This window comes from Rhea americana, unplaced genomic scaffold (genome assembly GCF_003343005.1).
Source record: "Rhea americana isolate MKP2758 unplaced genomic scaffold, rheAme1 scaffold_81, whole genome shotgun sequence".
Taxonomy (NCBI): domain Eukaryota; kingdom Metazoa; phylum Chordata; class Aves; order Rheiformes; family Rheidae; genus Rhea; species Rhea americana.
The window spans coordinates 3024443-3045832 of NW_028186990.1; the positions used below are offsets into that span (position 1 = coordinate 3024443).

At 41.1% G+C, this 21390-nt stretch overlaps 1 protein-coding gene across 1 annotated transcript in view; it reads right to left on the reverse strand.

Annotated features, from left to right (window-relative positions):
* The window catches only part of CRYBG3 (crystallin beta-gamma domain containing 3), a 93501-nt gene that overhangs the window by 5862 nt on the left and 66249 nt on the right, over positions 1-21390 (reverse strand). Inside the window, exons 14-19 of the mRNA XM_085323054.1 lie at positions 18210-18336; positions 17156-17188; positions 12703-12812; positions 12098-12224; positions 3819-3958; positions 616-739 (exon numbers count right to left, since the gene is read on the reverse strand). Of these exons, the coding sequence (XP_085179180.1) occupies positions 616-739; positions 3819-3958; positions 12098-12224; positions 12703-12812; positions 17156-17188; positions 18210-18336 (661 nt within the window). The remainder of the gene's footprint in view (positions 1-615; positions 740-3818; positions 3959-12097; positions 12225-12702; positions 12813-17155; positions 17189-18209; positions 18337-21390) is intronic.

Genomic DNA, 21390 nt, shown 5'->3' on the forward strand with positions numbered 1-21390 from the left:
CATCTTGGATAAGCAGAGAGGCCGATTAATACCTGGCCTTCCTTCAGCGAAGGGCATTTGGCTCAGTCTTGCCTCATTCTGGTGGCCACCYTTCACAAAATTCCTAAGCATTTTGGGTTTGTGAGACCAAAATCTTTGAATTAGGTGGCAATTGGTGCTAGCTGGGGTGAGACAGAGAGGGAAAACCTGATGGGACTGCATAAGCTTTTGCTTCTTTTGGAAATCCAGGCTGCAGCTCAGTAAAACTTGGTTTTGCTTTCATTTATGCTAATTACAAAACAAGCCAATACAGAATTGGTTTCCTATTATTGTTTTAGGGCAAAAACGTAAAAATAGAGCATCTACAGAACATGCTATTGAACCACTTGGAAAAACAGAACTTGCCTTCAGGTAACCAGCAATTATTACCCTTTAGGAGCCTAATACAGATCTCAGTAACTGCCAATAGAGGAGTTCTCTGCTTTAGTAATCTTGCAGTAGGTCCCTCTGGCTGCCACCGTTTGGCCTGATTTAAGGAGAATAATACTGCTTCCTTAGTAGTAGAACTGATACCTGTGCACTAACCTCTCTATAGAAATAATAATAATAAAAAACTTGTACACTTTCTTAYAGTACCTGTTTTATAGGACGAAGGGAACCAATTACTTTCCAACCACTGTACTCATTCCAGTTTGAAATCTCACCGGGCTGCAGTAGAATCTGCTTTCCTAAAAAATGACATCCTTCATATGCAATCCACCTGGAGACAGGAAACACAACGTGAAAGACCACATGGTAGCTATAGCAAAACTGAACCACAGGTTTGTAGTGCCATACTCTTAAAAGCCCCCAAACTCTCCATGGCAGTGACATATTAAATGGGTTTTACAGTACCCCAAATGCCACTAATTTTAGTGATTTAACTGTTTCCTTCTAAAATAAGATCAGTTTTCTGTTGTGTACCTTAAACTTGCAAATGTTTTAGTTTCCCCCAAACTTTCCCCCAAACCTGTCCGCATGAACCCAGATGGGAATAGTGCAGGTTGCACTGGGCATGCATCAAGAAAAGTAGGAAGTTTGCAAGCTTTTCACAGTTGTACATTTTAATTTTCAGAGGGCAAAAAGGGCTCTTGTCCAATTTTTTATTTCGTTACAGCTAAATGAAGCTACAAAAAGCTATTCCAGTTGTCTGAAAATGCAAACTCCAACAAACTATAAATCACTGTAACAGACTTTCCTGTAGTGAGCGTATCAGGACCATAAATATGGCTGAAACCATTAATGTGGAGTTAAAACACCAGTACAAGCAGCTCCCTTGTTATTACGCATCTGCTCTGCAGACACTGTGTTTCTGCTTACAAAGGCGGCCCCAGGATCACAGATAGGTTTTGTTTGTATCAATAGGACGTTGCTGACAGACTCCGAATCCTAACTGACGCATTACCTCATCTGAGCACAGAGCAAATACTGTTTTCCCCAGATTACCTGTTTTACAGGTCAGCTGCCAAGAACGGGAGGGATGGCTGCACTATTTAAGTCGATGAGAAAACATCCACAAAGAGCATTCGTAGGAGCCTGTAATTTACTTTCCCCTTTGGGTGTGATTTGGAGGAACAGTCGGACATCCTTGCTCAGGACTCCACAGAGGCTGCCAACARTGAACTGCCTCTTAAGGAGGTTGTTTCACTGCTGCTTCAAATCAAGTCCCTTACTCCTAGATAAGGGGGATAAGGGGGACATTCTCGTCAGCACGACGACCATTATAATGTGTTCCTTATAACGCTAACACATTCCACTTTTTTTCTTTTTTTTTTTGCAACACCTTCTGCAAAGTCACTGACAATTCAGCATTAGCATCAGTCATGTCTGAAATGCAATTTCTGTCGCCAAAGCAGAACTCCATAGGAAACAGCCAGGAGAGAGAGGAAGGGCTGTGACAGCAATAATAACCACCTGAAGCTGGTGTGAGCTGCTCCCGGCCGGGAGACGAGCTCCGGGTCGGCTCAGGCGGACCCAGGAGCCGTCACAGCGTTGGGTGCTGGGGGTGGYGGGGCACCTCAGCCCGCAGGCCGCCTTTGCCAAGCCGCAGTCCAGCCCTGTGCCGTTTCTGACGGCAGCGGTCAGCCAGCTCACCGGCCCCTACCTCGTACCTACGCGCGGCAGCACGCAAACAGCTTTGGGACGACGAGCCAAGAAACCTCTAAATCTGCCTCCCTGAACTGGATCACAGGGAAGGCAAATCAACCCTTCTAGGACGTCCCACACTGGCCTGTCACTCACCCCCTCAATGTTTAGGTTCCCCCTTTTTGGAGCAAGGGAAGGCAGGATGTGCAGATCTCTCTCCCGGGGAACATTGCAGGGCTCCGAGACTGCCCCGGCCGAGCAGCCTCTCGCTCCATCCCGGCACCGTGGTGTTCCCACGAGAAACGTCACTCGTTTCTCTCAAAGATGGTTTTCCYGCCTCCAAAACTAGCAGAGGTTGCGCAGGAAACGTGCACGCGCTGCTGTCGGCCTCAAGCCGCAGCTGCTCGCCGCTGTCGGCGGGGGCACCTCAAAGACGGCAGCAGCAGGTCGTCTCTGTTCAGAGTCTCCGCTCAGGAAGGGYGGATGGGCAAAGCGGTACGGAGGAGGTTACAGTCACCGCAGGCCTACAGCTAAGTTACTAGCCACAGACTGTGCTTAAAAAAATAATAATGAAAAAAAGATTCTTAGCCTACCTTTCGAGAAAACGCTTGTGTGAAGTTAGGGAAAGAAGACAGTGCCCAGAGCTCTGGAGTGTCACCTGCRTTAGGCTTTGCACTAACTGCAGCTAGTCAGGGGAGAGCTCAGCAGCGGTATCGCACCTACCCCCAGCGAGGGCTCAGCTGTTAGGTGGCAACTGAGAAGTAGCATTTGAAAAAGCCATCATAAAAACCAGGCATATACGTAAGTAGCGGATTGCCTACACTCAAATAGGCAAGTAATTCAAACTTTGCATGGTTTTGGGTCTTCCCTGAAGAGCTCTCAAGAAAATTACAGCCTTCTGTATGGGAATGTGGGGAGAAAGCYGGGAAACCGTTAAAAACAAACAGGAAATGTGCGTCACTTCTGAAGAGCAGCAGTTTCCAGGCAGTCTCGGCTGCAAGATGAGACACTGCAAGTGCTCTGTCTAAGCGGACGCTTGGAGACTTGGCCAGGACAGAGTACGCAGGACTTTCTCCAAAAGGCAAAAGGGGGAGATGGGAGAAGGTTACCAGGTCACTTCTGCAGMCCTAGGATGGTTTGCACAGAAAAGTCTGAGTGTTTATGCACAGTCACGGAGGGGTTAAACTAATAAGAGATGCAAATTCCTGCGCCAGCTGCCTGATCCACCCTGAGCTCCTCTCAGCGGTCGCTGCCTCGGTGGCAGCCAAAGAGCACAAGAAGCTTCGCTGAACCACTRCAGTGGTTCATGCTAAATCACTGCAGTTTAGAGCTGGTATTTTACAGCCAGCTAATTAAAGTAGCCCAAGTTTAATCTAGCCATCTGTGTGAGTCAGCAGTTSAAACTGGTTTACTTCTGGTTCCTGGCTAGAACAACAGGCTTTAATGTTCACTAGTGTACAGGGATAAAAGGATGATTCCTACACAGGGAAAAATACACTCTCTGCCCACAGTGTACCTGTGTTCATCTCAGATCCTGCTACAGAAATGAGTCTAGCAATCATTTCCCTCACCATTTTAGAATTTCATATTGTTTCAAAATAAAAGTTACAGTGTAAAACACAGCCTATGAAAAAAAGCAGCAACTGAAAGAAAACACATGCTGAGTATTTGCTCCTGTAACGCAGATACGACAGGAATACTCCTTCCATACTTACAATCCACTTCTCACCCATACGGACTGAGCGTAAAAATGAAGCTCCTCGTGCAGAACAGAGCTGACGGGTTCGCTGAAGTGCAGCTCTCTGCCCGTGCAGCTTTCCAGAGCAAACAGACTGATGGAGGGTTCAGCAAAAACCTGGCAGGAAGGGAGAAAAAAAAAAGCAATTTTTTATTTTATCTTATTCCCAAACAGTCTAACTGCAGTTGTCTGGTTTGATACTCGCATTTGCCTGTTTGCTTCATGCTTAAAAAAATACCATTTATTTATTTATTTTTACATATAGCTGAGACATACTGGATTTATCAGTGGCTTTGTCACTGGAGTATAGTGTCTGCTGGCACTAGCCAGGCACTGAGTTGTTTAAAGGTGCAGAGAGATGCCTGCATGCATTTGGAAAGTCTCTCTATGAGCTTGACTGTATCATTACGGCTTTGCTCACTTTTAAAAAATTCGGTCTATTTATTTACTTGCAGAATAGGTTACAGCAGCAGTTTTCAGCATGATCTGCAGATTGCTTCTAAAATAATGAGGCRAACTACAAGTCTGTAGTCTGAAGACTTAAATAAGCTGTCGGTGGTCTGGTGGAAAAATCTTAGGGATCTGCAAACTGGAAAAAGTTAAAAAACTCAGAATACAACTATAAAATTCTGAATGCTTGTAACAGAATTTCTTATTTTTCTTCTGATAATCCTGAAAAATTWGCACAATTAGTAACCACTTCAATGTGATGTGGAATTGCAACATTTTTAACTTAACGTCTTCCTATACAGCTGAGCCATTTCCTGTGATACCAAATGAGATCAGTTTACATGGAAGCAAAGAAGTGTAGTACAGCTGTAAGATGGACSAAAAAGCACAAGGGAATACATTTAACTACAAAAAGGCCGTGCAAAAAAAAAAAAGGCTGTACAAAGAAAACTTGCACAGTTTTTCAGCATTTTTAACGCAAAAATCATAAGGGAAGTATCATAACCAAAATTGCAAGCACTGGTATTTTGTATCTTGATACAGCTGGTAAAAGGAAGAGGTAACAGGTCCGACTAACTGCTTCAGTTAGCAGCCTCTCAGGGGAAGTCACCTCTGCGTTTTTCTTAGATGTTATCCTGACGCAGGTAGCCCATCGCTTGCTTTTGCAGCAAAGATAGGCCCTCAGGTGAAAAAAGCACGAATGGAACAAAATCTTTAATTACAGTCAACATAAGCACTGAGTCATTATTTCATGTTTGAAGAGGCACCCGTATTGTAGTGAAGCACCTCTGAAGAGCTCAGTTGTGATTCAAGACTTACAAATTTACTGGCACTGACCCAGTACACTCGGTATGTCGCTGCCTGTTGAAATCCTGCCTCAGACAAGTTCTCTGCTACCTCGGGCAGGGACAGTGTCAGTCCACGAACAGGGAGCTTGCTGAGACATTTTAAAGAAGAATTTGGAATCATCTACTTGGAGAGACTTTGAAAAGCCCATTAGACTCCTAAAAAAACAATCTTACAAAACAGAAAGAGATTAAAACTCATAACTTCCTTATCTTTGAACACCTGGTCTTCCCAYGTGCCTTCTGCTGGGTGACACAGGTCAAATTTATGGTGCGGGTTTAAAGGGTTACTCTGAAATCTAGCCCAGCAGACCTAGCGCAGGCAGCTACTTCTCAGGTTGCTGTGCCCAGCTTGGCAGTCTCATCACACTCTGGTCTACAAGAAGCCTGCTCCCCGGTACTCCTTCTACTCCTACTCTGCTCCTTCACCGGAGCAGAGACCAGAGTGTGTCCAAAAGGGAAAATTTTCACAACTGAAGTAGTAAACACAAGGAATACCCTCTGACATCTTTGTAGATAGACACTGTTATCAAAGGCTAAAATTTATCTTGCCATTGCAATATCCAACAAAATCCATTAGAGACAGGGAGCTGGTACATCCATTTAGAAACCAAGTCAGGACAGCAAGGTGGTGGAGCCAACCAAGCCGACTCAAGGCCTGCTGAGGTTGAAGTCAGTTGAACTTAGGGGGCTCAGAGAACCCAGCGAGGTGGTTTGGAGTTGCGGCCCATTGGCAAGCTGCAGGCAGCGCTTGGCATCTACCGCAGGCACAAGGACCAATACCACCTCGGAAGGGCTCCACTGATCTCGGCGCAGGAGTGAAGCACAGAAAAAGAAAACGTGCTGCCATCTCAAGCACTGAGCTCTCATATTTCCATAACCATATATAGAGGAATAAGCCGATCACTCACTTTATACCATTTTCACCAACAGCTGACAGCAGCGACTTAGCCTGGCTTTTTTTCTCCATTTTTTTTTTCACAGCTCCATGGAAACTACCAACAGTAACTAGCTAAGTTTCAAGGCCAAGCCACCGTACTTACTTACGGACACATCTTACTTGCCACCCTTCCTTGCAGGGTGCCAAGGTGCATTTTCACCCATTTTCAGGCTGAAGTGCCATCCTCCGTGTCTAGGTGAGGATTGCCTTAGCTTCCCCTTTCATAGTTATTTCAAGGAAAATATGGCAGCCTCCACGAAAAGCCTGCCAGTCACGAGAATGACAAAGCACTATATATATAGTGTATATATATATAGTCCAATCTTTGTGCATTAAGGAACTGCCTTCCTCAAACCAAAACCAAAACAGTTTTTAAAGGTCTTGGTGTTTCTTTTCTTTTTCCTTTTAATGCCAATGTTTAGGGAGAAACTTCAAAAGTTTATTAAAGAGGTCAGCGTTTAAGGAAGGCTATATTTACACAGCATTTGAAGATATGAACACCCCTGTGAACTGCTAAATACCATGATATGCTTTACTTAACAGGCATGGTAGTCTATGGTTAATACACAGCATAATGCAACGCTAATGACAAAGCTTTTCCCCCCTCTCCACAGTGTTATCTCAGGGACTGGAAGTTAAGCCACGGAAATCAAATGGTGAAATCTCTTGCACAGTTCACCTTAGCTCAAACATACCTCTCAGTGACTTCCACCTTCACTTGACCCAGAGAAGCTATGCACTAGGCATTCTTCGCAATTCAGAACAGAGTTTTTGTATTTTGTCATTAAAAAATGAAAGAAAGCAAGCAAGCCAAAAGAATTTCATATTAACGATTAACACAACATGTGCGTCCTTTCAAGGCTTGGATGCCTGAGCTACTAAAAAGAAATAAAATGTAGAGACACACAAAAGCTAACCAAGCAGTGCTACAACTGAAAACCAGGTGAGCTCACACACACGTTTATAATAAAAAATAGTCTAATTTTACTCTGCAACTGTGGATAATGTATAGATAATCTTTCATTATGAATTTTACGTAACTTATTTCTAATCATCCCAAMTGGAGAAGGCCTCAACCCCAAACATACTGTGCCTTGCACCTTTTTAGGTTTTGCAAATTTTGATCAGAAAGCCTAATAAAACCAAAGCAAGAAACCCAAGTAATATATACGGGACCAGATGAAAGCACAACTGCAACTGGCTCCTGACAAGCGTTGATGCACTTCCCACTGCCAGTCTGTGCTGCCCTGCTGCTAAGCTGACGGCATTCACCAGAGCTTAACTGGTGCTTCAACAGCTGTACTACAATACCCCTGCAAATATCCTTACTTTTCAATCTTGGCTTTTGCAATTTATTATTTACAGCTGTCCTCCCTGAAGTTGCGCTTGCCTGGCTACTCCCCTCCGTGCGGGAAAGATGCCCGAGGGGAACGAAGCTTGGGCTGGGAGACAGCAACACCCGAGGTCCAGTCCCAGCTATACCAAATGACTCATTGCCTGGCCCTGGGAAACGCCAATTAATCTTTGTATCTGGTTTTATTATTTACCTCACGGGAATGCTGGGAAGATTAGTTAACACCTGTATTTAACTTGGAAAAGATAAGCTACCAAGAAATGCAGGAATTGTCATGACTGAGCAGAGGAAGAGTAAGAAATGCCTCAAAAAAGAAAAGAATAGYGTTGCACAACCGACAACCCAGATCTCATCTAGAAGTTATACGACTGGTTTAACTTTAACTCTGAAGTTAACATTTTACAAGGAAAATTAAGCGTTCACTGCAACAATCCTGGATATTCTTATCCAGGTGTATAACTTATACCTTACAACTTATTTGGTGTATAACTTACACCAAATAGCATAGGGAGTTTTACAAAATATCATGCCTGCAAAAAGGCAGAGCTAAAGCCGAGCTCTACTTTGTAACATCTCCAAAGGGTCTCCATCCCAAGAGTTGCGTGGTAAATGCTCTTCCAGCGACAAACACTGGACAGGCGCCGTGACAAGCGACTGTGGCCCCGCAAGGGCCCGGCTGTGTTTTTGGGTGCCCTTGAGTGCCGGGCAGCACACGTTCCCCTCCTCATCACTTCTTGGCATGGCCCAAGGCGAGTCCTTGCTGACTCCAGGGCACGGAAACCTGCACTTCTGTGGCAAGTGCAGGCTGACCCCTTAGCCCGCGCGATGATTTTACCTGCCTGCACAGTGGATATTAACATTAATCCCAGGAAATTTCATCAACGAGCACTTCTTGAGAGCTTTGGGATTTTCAGATGAAAAGAGAAGATGACAGGTGAACTACATGCATTTGAACGTTCCTGCTGCTACTACACAAGTACACAACCTTTTAACCTAAGTCGGTCTTTCAAACTGTATTGCTGCCTGCTCACTTGAAGAAATGCATTACTATGAGATTGACCTTCCAGCATTCTTTCCTAACTTACAAAATTGGATATTAAAAAGATCTCCCAGACTTTCAGAAGCAACCCTGTCCACAACAGCAGAGGCCATATAACGTATTGCTATTCAATTTACAACCTAGCTTTGTACACGAGTACTGCCATACTGTTTTTCTTCCCAGACTACTGAAAACAAAGAATATTTTTTTCTTGTTTTCAAGCTACAGATATGCTTAGGACCTTCTGGCTAACCTCTCATTAACCCCTGGCTTTTCTTAAAAATTCCCAGGATGCCATAGTCCACTCTGAATTTGAGGGAAACGGAAGAGCAGGAAAAAAAAATACAAGAGGACCTCATAAACATTTACTTTGAGTATTATGTGCCTCAGCAACTAAGCCAAGAGGGGAGAGAGGTTCCTGTAACCATTTCTTGCCTTCCTTTCTGAATACAGTAGAAAGAGAAGCAGATACAGGAATACAAATTTCAATCTCTCAATTCAATTTAGGGCATTTCAAAAACATATCTTACATTAACACAGACATTAACATAGCTCAATCCATCCACGCCTGAAGAAAAGGAAAAAAAAGTCCATACCAACATCTACCACACTCTGAGGACTGAAACAACATTAAAAGAACACTTTCCCTGCTTTCTTTATGAACCCAGACTGATTTTTACTGTGCTACTTCCTGAAAAAAGCATCAGAGGAAACTTGGTTTCCAAAGATGTGCTTAATTCCGCAACACTAGCAGGACATAAATGGGGAAATAACCAAAGTGGAAGCAGGTTAATTTGAATTTTGTGGGAAATACAGAGGAGGGGGCAGAGCAGAATGTCATATTTGAATGAACAAAACTTTGCTTTTCAGTTCGTGAAGAACATCCCCTCCAAGAGCTAAAAGTTAGAACAAAAGTCAGCCAACTTAAAACACTGGGACAGTAATCAGACTACCTCTAGTTGAAATTGTTTTCCCATTCAAAGTCATTTTGTGTTGCTTTGAAAGCATTTTTTTTCTAATTGTCCTGAGTGTTTTGAATGACATTTTTCATTTTATTATGTGACTAAGCTCTTAAACAAACAAATTATGGTTTTGGCAGTTTTCAAAATAAAAACTCAAARTTTACTTTCCTAAAAAAAAAATCTCATTTTCCTCCACTAAAACGGTTTGCTCAATGGGATCTGTATCATCAAAACATTTTGGTTGCATCAAAATCAAATTTGGAAGGGACTGGTTGAAATGATCAACTTCCAAAAATTACAGTTGGACCACATCTGCACCTGTCAATGAATTAGAGAGGTTTTAAAGGTTGGTAGTGAGTTACTATTACCTCTCTAGGTAATGGCTAAGGTCCTTTGTATTGCTAAAGATGTAATTTTTTCCTTTGCAAGTGCCACACACTCCACAGCCCGGACTCTACTTCTAGGCAACACCTGAGATGTAGAAACATCATACACTGAAGCAGTGCCTGTTTCCCAGGCTGAAGAGTCCCTCCAACAGCTGCTCTTGCAGCAGATACATCTCACTTACAGGAGAGCAGGCGAACACGCGAGCGCAGGGCTTGACATCGGGGTTAACCATTCTCCCTCGTACGCGGGAGCTATTGAGATACACACCTCAGGTCTGAAATTGGTCTGGTATTTAAAGCTGGACAAAGGAAGGGGTTCCCAACGGCACAATAGAGCAACACAATAAAACTACACAACAATTTCATTTGGGAATACGCTTGCTGCTCTCTTGAATGAGCTAACAGAAATATCTCGTAAGAAACAGGGCTCTGCTCCAAGAACAGTGTGCTGCAGACAATGCTCTGAACTGACTACGGCTGTTTCTGACCGCTGACCAAACATGCTGCTGTGTGCTTAACATCACGTCCGTGCTGAACAACGTCGCCGAAAGCTATCCCGGGCGGTCAGCACACACAGTGTGTTAGGGGCCGACGAGCRCATTTCTATTTGTAAAACAGGTGCGGTTCAATAGCATTTTAACCCTGCGTTTTGTGAAATACAAGGGCTCCTGTTTGCGAGAGAAGATCTGAACTAAAGGTGCAAGCCACTAAAGCGCAGGAAGATGTGCGTAAGCTTCCCGCAGAGCCTGCCAAAACACACCTCTCCCAGGGCTTGGCCCTCAGTGATCAACAGTATCCTTCTCTGTGGAGCTGCACGGTGACTTCCCTGTGAGATTAGAGACTGGGGGATTTGGATGAGATTTATCATTTCATGTCAAAACTTCATTCTGATTCAGCAGAGCAAAGTCCAGTGACCTAAGGTGAAAGGCAGATTTTTAATCTGAAAGCCAGGTTTCTCAGCAGGTGAAAAGGCAGCAGTCAAAGCAAGTCAAAGTAACTACCTCTGTTAATCCTTGCAGAGGGACTAGCTCTCAGCCTCGAGGCATACATCCTTTCCATCACACAAGTGCCTTTCGGTGCTTTTTTTTTTTTTAAATCTGCTCACTAATAGAAAAAGAACTTTAATACTTGAAGGAAATTGCAAACTGAGTAATTTCTAAAGCCTGATTTTGTAAGAGTTACAATGAAGGGGAAACATCACATGGACTGAGTTTGATTTCTGTGACCAGGGAAGGAAGAGGAGTTTTGGAGAAGTTGGCCAGTGCTCCAGAGCGGTGGACACAGCAGCTGTTTGCTTCTGTTCTACTGAAAGTGTTATGGACAGCTTATATTTTATGTCCCTTGAGTAGAAGCACACTGAGATAGGGAACAAAAGCACAGACATGACAACAAGACTCCAGATACATACATCATGTGCATGGAAAAACTACAGCGGGATCCAAAAAACCTAGATCTATCTTGCRCTGAATAGTACCTGCAATCATATCCAATTTCCTTGTCATAAATGACCTCTTATCTTGCCTTTCTGCTACAACAGGTCTCTTGATTGTAGGCAAAGATGTGTGCTTGGGTATTATACTCAACGTGAGCTGAAAGTCACATGAAGATAGTGTGCATACATAATAAGGGCTTGTCCTACATCTTAGAAGTCACCAAGAAAGTGGATGGCTGGAAACAAGCCTGGATCAAACTTACCCGATGCGTCATACACAGCTCACATGCCACACATCTAGTACATATATATTGTTATTTATATAGTATTATTCATTGACCCATAATTTGAGATTCATTAGGAAGGGTAAACCATTTTTTATATTTCTGCAAAATAGTTAGTAAATTAAACACTGTTACATATACTACCTTCTAGTTCCACTTTTTATAYCTCTTCAGTGTGTACTTTGCTTTAAGATCGAACTTTGGCTGTAGGAGGTTGAAAAAAGGAAGCCCCATACCCTAAGAGKGCATAACAAAAAGCAACATCCTGCTGCATACTAAGTTTGCTGGGCTGTTTTATAAAAGACCAGTCAGAAAAGCACCAATCAATCCAGCTTACACAAAACAGAGTACACAAGCTCGCAGACCCACACGTAGAGTGTGTGCTTACAGGCGAATGCATGCACATGTGCACGTGGCCTGACCTGCTCCAAACCCCAAATCCCATAAGCCAAGAAAACAAACTTTGCTCCTTTTCCCGAGCGGGAGTTGGCTTAACGCAATCCCTTGCAGACGTCTGACTAGGAAAAGAGTTCCAAAACTTGTTTTTTTCAGGCAAGTGCTTACATATTCAAYAGGCTTGAGGGACTTGATTGAAGCAGTGGGGCAGCCACAGGAAGCGAGGTCAGGGTAGAGGCCTTCTTCCAGCACACATTGATTGTCAGTAATTTCCCCTTGGCAATACAGGAGCCAACTGTAAGAATAATGTAACAGAAAAAGATTAGTTGTTCTAACTGCTTATTAATGGCAAGCATTTTCAAGATGTAATAATTTCTAAGAGGATAAGGAATAAAWTTTTTTTTTGTTTTTTCTGTTAAAGGTTGTAAGGTGAATCAAAAGGCTGTGTGACAAAGCAGCCAAAGTAGAAAAATCAAATCGTGTGGTATAGAAATCTCAGTTCCTCAGTTCCAGTGTCAAACAGCAGAAATGCAATGAAGATATTTCTAACTGAAGCTAAAAATCACAGTAACAGTGTAAAATTCCCACCGGGAAAGCAAAATGCATAATATCCAAACCAACAACAAGACAACAGCTACTGAAATGCGCTGCAAGACAAGAGTCTAACACAATGGAATAGGATGAGAGCATGTTATGCACATTTGACTATCTGAAATTTAGTGGAAATAAACAAATAACCCTGAAAATGGTGGCATGTAAAACAACAGACTTACCATCCCCGAAGAACCTTAAAAGAACATGGTATGAATGATGTAAAATCAGAAACTTCTGCTGTGAAATCTATACATGCTCCTTGGAAATGTGTATTACTGAAAGCTTTGAGCTAAAAGAACAAAACAAAACAAAATCGATGACTAGAAGGGAAGCAAACTTATTATCATTAATGTAAACAGAGATAGCAGCAGTCTTGGAGAAAAATCCACCCAATTCACAAAGACATAGTAGGTAGAATGAATTCTCAGTAGAAGAATCTTTTATATTTCTACTGCTACTTTCCTTTTAGAAAGTCCTTGTGTGGCATAGTCTCTGGGCCAGATTCTGGATGTTCCCCAAAGATGCAGGGGGAGCAAGCCTAAGTTCAACTGCGTCAGGAGTGATGCAAGGACTGAGGGATGTTGTTCTCCCTGGGAGTTACCCCTGAACTGCAGCTAACCCTTGGCAGAGCTCGACAATCCACTGCTCCAAAAAACAGAAGCAAATTTTGGGCAAAAGATGTGGGAATATGACTAACAAAGTACCGTGAAATCTCCTGTGACCACAATGACTGCAGAGAGYTTCTCATTCAAAAACTAGCAGAATTTCTGGGGGAACTGGGCACAGACTGGCAGATGCAGTACAAACTTTTCAAGTTTAACTAAGTTATTTTTACATGTCTCAGTGAAGAACTTGAAGCCACATTGAACTATGTCCCATCAATAACGTGTTCAACTCACCCTGAAAGTCAAGATGGTTGAAAGTATTGAATTTATATATATATATATATATATATATATATATATATATATATATATACACACACACACACATATACACACACACACATGTGTGTGTGTGTTTATGTATAGATATAATAAATCTCCGGTGAAATAATTGTGAATTCTGTATCCTTGGGCTGCCGCTGAGGTGAATTTCACTTTAAGGCCTGAGAAATGGGCTGAAAGAGAATGAAACATTTGACTACATCAAGAAAACAGCTCATGTTCTGTATTGGAAGGAAAAAGGCTATGGCTGTTGCAAGAGCTACTTCCCCCTTCATGCCCCAAATTGGCCTAGCTTCCTGCCAAGGAAAAGAAATCAAATGCTTTTGCCAATACAGACTGCGAAGGCCAAACACAAATATTAGCAAATGATTTTATGGAAAATCTCAGTTATGTTTTGAAAAGAAATGAGTACATTTCCTGTTAGAAAGAACAAGAAAGACTTAATCTGGCCTTGATGTAACTGCAAATTGGAAAACACAAAGCAGCTACAACATGATGGATACAGCATAACTGATTTTTCTGTAAATGCAATTGCACTGCTATGTCACAAAGCACCTATTTGAGCTTTAATTAGGCAGTTCCTTTATATACTTGTATCAAATCCCTTTATAAAGGAATATATATTCTGCTTTCTCTTCGTAGGCCAGATGCTTTGCAACACTTAAAAAGGCTTTATTACTCATTTTTGCAGAATATATCAAATTATGAATGATAGTTAYTTGATAGAAGCTGAGATAAAATACTGATTCTGCATATCTGCAATTASCCTCAGACTGCAGCTACCTATACTTTATCAGGGTTGACATTACTAAATGACATTTCACATCCTAAAAAGTCAATAGATAGCGTGTTGAAAATACAAACACAAGTTATCATAGCAGTCATCTCTGCTTCCTAATTTATCTGTACAAGTCAACTGCTAATGAAAGAGGCTTTGCTTTCGCTGGGCAACACMCTTTTTTTTTTCTTTTAAAGAATAAAATTAAAAGCTTTTTAGAATTGATGACTTCAGACAGTCTTCCATTGTATGTACTTAATTTATAAGTGAGCATGGCAGAAGCGATAGGTCGGGGTTGTTACTAGAAGTTTTCAGAGTTGAGTTTCTTAAGCTGAAGAATAACTGGAAAAAACAGCCAGTGAATCATAGAATCAGTAAGGTTGGAAGGGACCTCTGGAGATCATCTAGTCCAACCTCCCTGCTCAAGCAGGGTCACTTAGAGCATGTTAGACAGGGTTGCATCCAGGCKGGCCTTGAAKATCYCCAGRGRAGGASACTCCRCAASCTCTCTGGGCAGCCTGTTCCAGTGCTCCGTCACTCTCRCAGGGAAGAAATTCCCCCTCAYGGTCAGGCGGMACTTCCTGTGCTTCAATTTCTGCCCATTGCCTCTTGTCCTGTCACATGGGACAACTGAGAAGAGTTTGTCCCCGTYCCCTTGACACCYYCMCTTCAGGTACTTRTACACATTGATAAGATCCCCCCTCAGTCTYCTCTTCCCCAGGCTGAAGAGGYCCAGCTCTCACAGCCGTTCCTCACAGGGCAGGTGCTCCAGCCCTCCGATCATCTTTGTAGCCCTMCGCTGGACTAAAGACACTCATGTAGATAGCGAGCATGRTTCCCTTAATTCAGGTGGGAGAATCATTCAAAAATACTGAGGATACAGGTTGTAAAAGGATCAAAACCCAGGAAGTTTAAGGATTTGCCAGCTCAAATGCACCATGTTTTGAAGTTCCAGGCTAAGAGACAGCCACATATATGGAAAGTGCTTTATTTAACTTTTAATAGGAAAACTATAGGAAATATAGGAAAAATAGGAAACATTGTAGTTTACTTATCCTAACTGATAACATGTTTCCACACAAAAACTTACAATAAAATATTTCAGCTCCTAACAAGAACTATATCAACATGATGTTCTTCCTTCCTGATCTTCAGAACAGAATCCTTTGAAAASCAATGTTGTGATAAGACCAATTTTTAAAAAGTATTTTCCTAACATAAGACTGCTATCAGAGAAAACAAGAGGCAAAATACAATCTGGTATATGGCAATATTTATAGGTAAGTGTGTACATGTATGCGCATATATGTAAATACATAAATATACATCCAYACACACACAGATATAAACAGATGGATTTCTTGACATATCACTGGAAGTTAGTATGACTACAAAGCACAATTAATTAAAACTTCAAAGGTTTTAAAATGAATCCAGGTTCGATGTCTTAACTGTCTGTATCTTAAAGATATGCAAAATYTGCTTAAAGTACTCAAAGAATAGCTTTTGGAACATCCTGAAAAAGTTGAAGGGTTGAAGATAGAGAAAAATAAATATCTATGACTATTAGAATCCCACTAGTTTCATCCAAGTCAGTTATTTTATCTGGTATCATTTACCAAGGCCTCATTGTGAAAGTACTTGAAAGGTTTTGGATTTGGCCACAAAGTACTGTATGAATAGGTTTGACAGGAAATCAATGTTTAAGACTAAAATAATACACCAATTATGTCTTCAGACAGGAAACATTTCCTGTAGTCCTGGGTTAACCGTAAGATGTTAGAACTAAAATATTCTTAGAGAAAAAGAAGGGGTCAACCTGCACTAAGTAACACAAGGTATATACTTCCCATGCTTATTGAGCACTAAAGACCCTTTCTTTTGAAAAATGTCATGCTTACTCAAAGTTTTCTAAACTTGCTTAACTTAGGGAACAACACAGAGAGAGCAGTATAACAACAACAGAGAAAAGGAAAAAAAAAAAAACAAATTACAAATACAGGAACCAAGGACAGCCCTGCTGAAACAGAATATTGGAGACACAGACCATGCTTCGTGATGAGCACAAACATTTAGAGCAGGTTTTTGATTCAGAGGGACACCAGAAAGGTATATTAATGGAACATAAGCTTATCAGATAAGGACCAAAAGCACACAAACCTGAACAAACTCATTTTTYAAAGCTAAAAGTAAATCATAGCAACCTCTTTATAAATCGTCTACTCGTGAGACACAACTTTCAGGGAAATTGTTAAGACTGTATCATAGAAGAGATGCCTCACAGATTTGTTATAACCAGAATACGTTCAGCTAAGGTCATAGATTAGTGTGAGGAAAAGGGAAGCACAGAGCAAGCTGGGACCTACTTGTAGGGGCTATGCATTCTTGGGAGACTATTCAGTGCAGCATTACCATGATATCAGATTAAAAAAAACAGCCTCTGCTGCTGATAGATCTGCAGGTTTGAAGAGCGCAGTTGAATTCTCTGAAATCTATCCTTCACCTCATAAATGAACAAGACAGTGACAAATCAGATGTTGCATAAAAGAATGGAAAGAATAGATGTTACACAAAGAAATAAAGGCGTATGATAGCAAGTTTCCAGAAACAGAAAGGCAAGCATAGGAAAATAAATAGCTATAAAGATCCAAAGTCACTCAAAACCTACTGAACTGCTTGCATTTTTGAGRACAGAACACTAAAGGGTGTGATCTGGACTGAAACAAAAAAAACAGCAGTAAACTTAGCCTTTATGCATCTACCAGCTTCCTCAAGCAATGCTCTGCAGTACAGAAATGATAATACTCAGATATTCATTCAAAGTAACGCAGCAGGAAATTCAACATTACCCGTGTTTGATTATTAAATGTTGTTTAGTACMAGAGACGATTATATAATATGACATACCAAATGTGGAGGCTCATCCATTCCAAGTGGTTCCTGCAACAATACATACATACATAAATACAAATAAATAATTACAGTTAGCTCCCTAGAAGACGCATCAAATTCCTGAAACTTATTAATTAATAATTCAAGCGCAGAAAGACACATATTTCCTAATCTCTTGGCACATTTCTTTTCTCCCAGTCTCTCTCATTGGCTGCCCATAGGTTCACGGTTACCTCCCTGGTTATTCAGTCCTTTACAATACATGAAAGTTGCATAAATGTTAATTAGCTCATGAAACACAGATTAGAGTCCATGTAAATTTCTCTGCATTTATATTTAAGTCTAATTCTTAAAAGAAGAGAAAATTCATGAGGACAGGAGATTGAGGCACCTCTTCCGACAAGGACACTTCAAAATAAGGTTAAATGTTTTATTCCTTTTCTATTTTTGGTGCAGCAGTATCATTTATTATATATTCATTACTGGGGATTTCCTGTTTTGCATTAARGTTTTAACAGTTCTGGAGCTAATCGACTTGGGCAAGTTGTACTATCTTTGATATAATAATGGATTTAAAATATTTCCTGTTTTACATTCACCAYGCATTAAAAATATTTTAGTAAAAGACAAAATAAACAAACAAATAAACCCAAAGCTCTGCTATGCAGGAATAATATAGGATAGATACATATTCAAGTATTTTTAAATCCATTATCAATTAGGAATTTAGGAAGTTACTGTGTTTTATGGTAAATTAATCTTTCCAGACCAGAGTATCCCTTTTCATGAACACATCTGCCAAAAGGAAGTTCTCCTCATAACTTTCCCTAGCAATTTTCTCATCAAAAGATAGAGACATGCAGAGTTTGCATTTCAAAAAAAAGTAGATTTGGTCTCCACAGCAAACGGTTTCATTGTGTGTCAATCCACAAGGATCTTTACCTTGTCTCCAAGTGACCAGGCAAAATGATTAAACAGTACAACCTGTATTATAACATTATTGTATTCTCAGAACTCCAAAGGTCTTATTTCTTTGAAGTTTTCCCCTTCATAAATTCTGGTAACTCACCAATTTAAGAGGGCGAATTGACATGATAATTTTATTGGATCCTCCCCAGTCAAAGAAACACTTGTATTTTCCTTTCTCCAATACATATTGTTCTCCACAGAAATATTTCTGTTGATAGGCAACCCACCTGGTGAGTGACACAAAAAATAAACTTGAGACATTAAATTTTTCAGTATAATTAGATAGGACTGTTAATGAGTTGGAACAATTTTCTGTAGAGTATTTACATACTAAGTCCATCTGATAGAAACGTAACATCAAACCTGATAAGAAGCACATAATTTTCACACCTTTGATCTCCTGCTTTTACTTTGCAAACCTTACTTTAAGAAACAAACACCTTAGGTCTCTGACTTCCATCAAATATATTTTCAGCATGAGCTGATGCATCGCTTAGAAGCCCAAAGGAAAGATACTTGATTGACAAGTTTTTGAATCTATCTCAGCTCAATCGTTACTTGTTCAGCATCCTCCCAGACAGGGCTTTCTTCCAACTTTTCCAGTTGGATTTCTTTAAGAAAAATGGTATAAGAGAAACAAATGAGGAAGCTTTGACAGGGTGAGATAAAGAGAAAAGCTTGCAATGGTTTGCAATTCAAACTTCTCCAAATCCGCTTCCCATGTCATGATTGAAGAACGTAAGAAATGCCCCACTGTGTGAGACCAATGGTCCATGGGCTGTTTGCATCTCGCTGGCTCTGGTAGTGGCAGAAATACATTGAGGCTAGTTAGGGAGAAGATGGGCACTTTCTGGGGTCGCCCAGCATCCAGGACTGTTATATTGGGGAAGCTAGAGGTCACCTCCTTGCCTAGTCCCTCCAGTATTCATTTATCAATCTGCTTGTCATAAATTTGTCTAATCCCTTTTGAATGTCCTGWTGTTGTCTGCTCTCACAGCCACCTCTGGCAGCAAGTTCCAGAAATCTACTACCCTTTTGTCTAAGAAAGGTCTATAAGCTTTTTCCTCTCCTTTCTAAATTGTTTTACACTATCTTCAGTTAATTTCGTAGAGCATCTCTAATTACTGTACTGCAGGATTTTGAACATTTCTGCATTAAGCTTGTCCACTACCTTCACAATTTTGTAAATCTCAATTTTATCCCTCCTGTCAGAGCAGAGTTTATTGTTGATCAGTCACACCTTCTCAGCCTTCTCTTCTTCAGACTGCAGAATCCCAGCCTTTCCAGTTCCTCCCTATGGAGCAGCTGTTCCACTCCTTTGATCATTGCTTTCCTTTGCATCTTCCCCTATGTTCTTCTTGAGATACAGGGAGTGGAACTACACACAGTATTAGAGATGTGCRTGCAAAACAGTTTTACAAAGTGGAAAATGACATCCTCTGCCCTAGCTATTGTCTTAATGCTCCTTCCTCCCAATACCATGATTTTGATGACTTCTCTTGCTGCCACTGCACATCAAGCCATTTTTTTCAGAGYTGTCAACAATGATTCCAAAAACCCTCATTCCTGAGTTAGAGCTCCATGTTTTCCATTTAGTACATTTAAGATTACTTTTTGCTATGTGTATTACTACACATTCATCTACACTGAAGCATTCTGCTACTTTTTTTTTCCTGCTCAATTTCAGGAGACTCTTCTGGAGTTCCTCACCATTGGCATGGCCTTCGACTACCTAGAAAAACTCAATATCATCTGCAAAATTGGAGATTTCACTGTTTGCCTCCCTTTTCTACATTACTGAAGTTTCCCAAAAAACATATGATTGAACAAATTCACTCATCATCTGTACCTGAGAAACACCACTGATGACTCTTCTCCATCCTTAAAGGTGCCCCCTAAACCCTGTACTTTGCTTCCTACCCTTTAGGCAACTTCYAGTCCATGAAAGAACTTTTCTTCCAATTTTGTCCAACCTATTTCTTTAATAAACTCYGGTTTTAGTCAAAGGAATTAAAAAAAARGAAAGAAAGAAAGAAAAGAGGAAGTAAGAAAAAGAAACACTATGTCCATTGGACCTTCTTTAATCCACATGCTTATCAACTCTTTCACAGAGAACCACAGGTTTAGCAGGGCAAGATTTCTGTTTACAGAGCCACATTGACTCCCTCCCTAACAACCATGATTATCCATGCAATACATGATCTTATCATAGATTCTGCCATTTCACTGCAGACAGAAGTCAGACTCATTAGCTTGTAGTTCCCAGGACCCCCCTTCTAAGCTCTTTTTGTGGATGCAGTTATGCTGGCAATCTACCAGACCTCTAGCACAGAGGCCATTTGCAATGAGGAGGTACACACAYTGGCCAGCAGCTCTGCACTTCCACATTCGAGCTTTGTCAGGGCTTGTTTATGTGACCAAATACCACCCGATATTCAGTTTGGATTGACTAACTTCTCCAATCTGTCTGCTACRAAGTGCCATAGCTTGTGGGAACCTCCCCAACATCTTCAACAGGAAGGAACAACAGCTACAAAGAATTAACTGGGCCTCTCTGTTTGGCCTTATGGGCCTTGACTGCCATGTTCATATCTTCAACCTCAAGCGCTCTCACCAACTCAATCCAACACAGAACTTCTTCTTCTGGGTTGTAAGACTGGCTCATTTAGAAAGCAGTCACTTTTGGCATTCACCCATATTATCCTCACATGTAATCCTCATGAGACATTGACATCCAGTCTCTTTGTGAGCAGCTGAAATCTCCCACTATCGCTACCTGTTGTCAGTTTAAAGCTACTTTTAACTCGCTTAACATTTCCTGATCCCTATTACCATCCTGATCAGGGTAGTTATGACAATGCTAATATTAYACTTTTAAAATTATTCTTAAAATATGAAATTTCCACATGCATAATTCCATAGTGTTTTTTTGCTTATAGTATTTTTAATTTTGTAACAGTTGGTATCATCCTTGACGTACAGCACCAGTCCCTTGCTTATACAGCTGCTCTGTCAGTCCTATAGAGTCGGTAGCCTCGCAACTCTATCCACCTGTTTATCCTTCCTCCAGGTCTCTGAAATGATGCCTATATCAGAGCCTTCATCTGATGCCAAGCAATCTAGACCTCTGATATTGATTTTCAGGATTCCAGCATTAGTATGGAAGCACTTGTAAGTTTTGCCTTGTTCCATCAATTAATACTGCATGTGCCTGTCAACTGACATCGCAGGCAATCTAATTTGCCTTCTTTATTTATATAAACAGTGGTGCTGTTTATTTC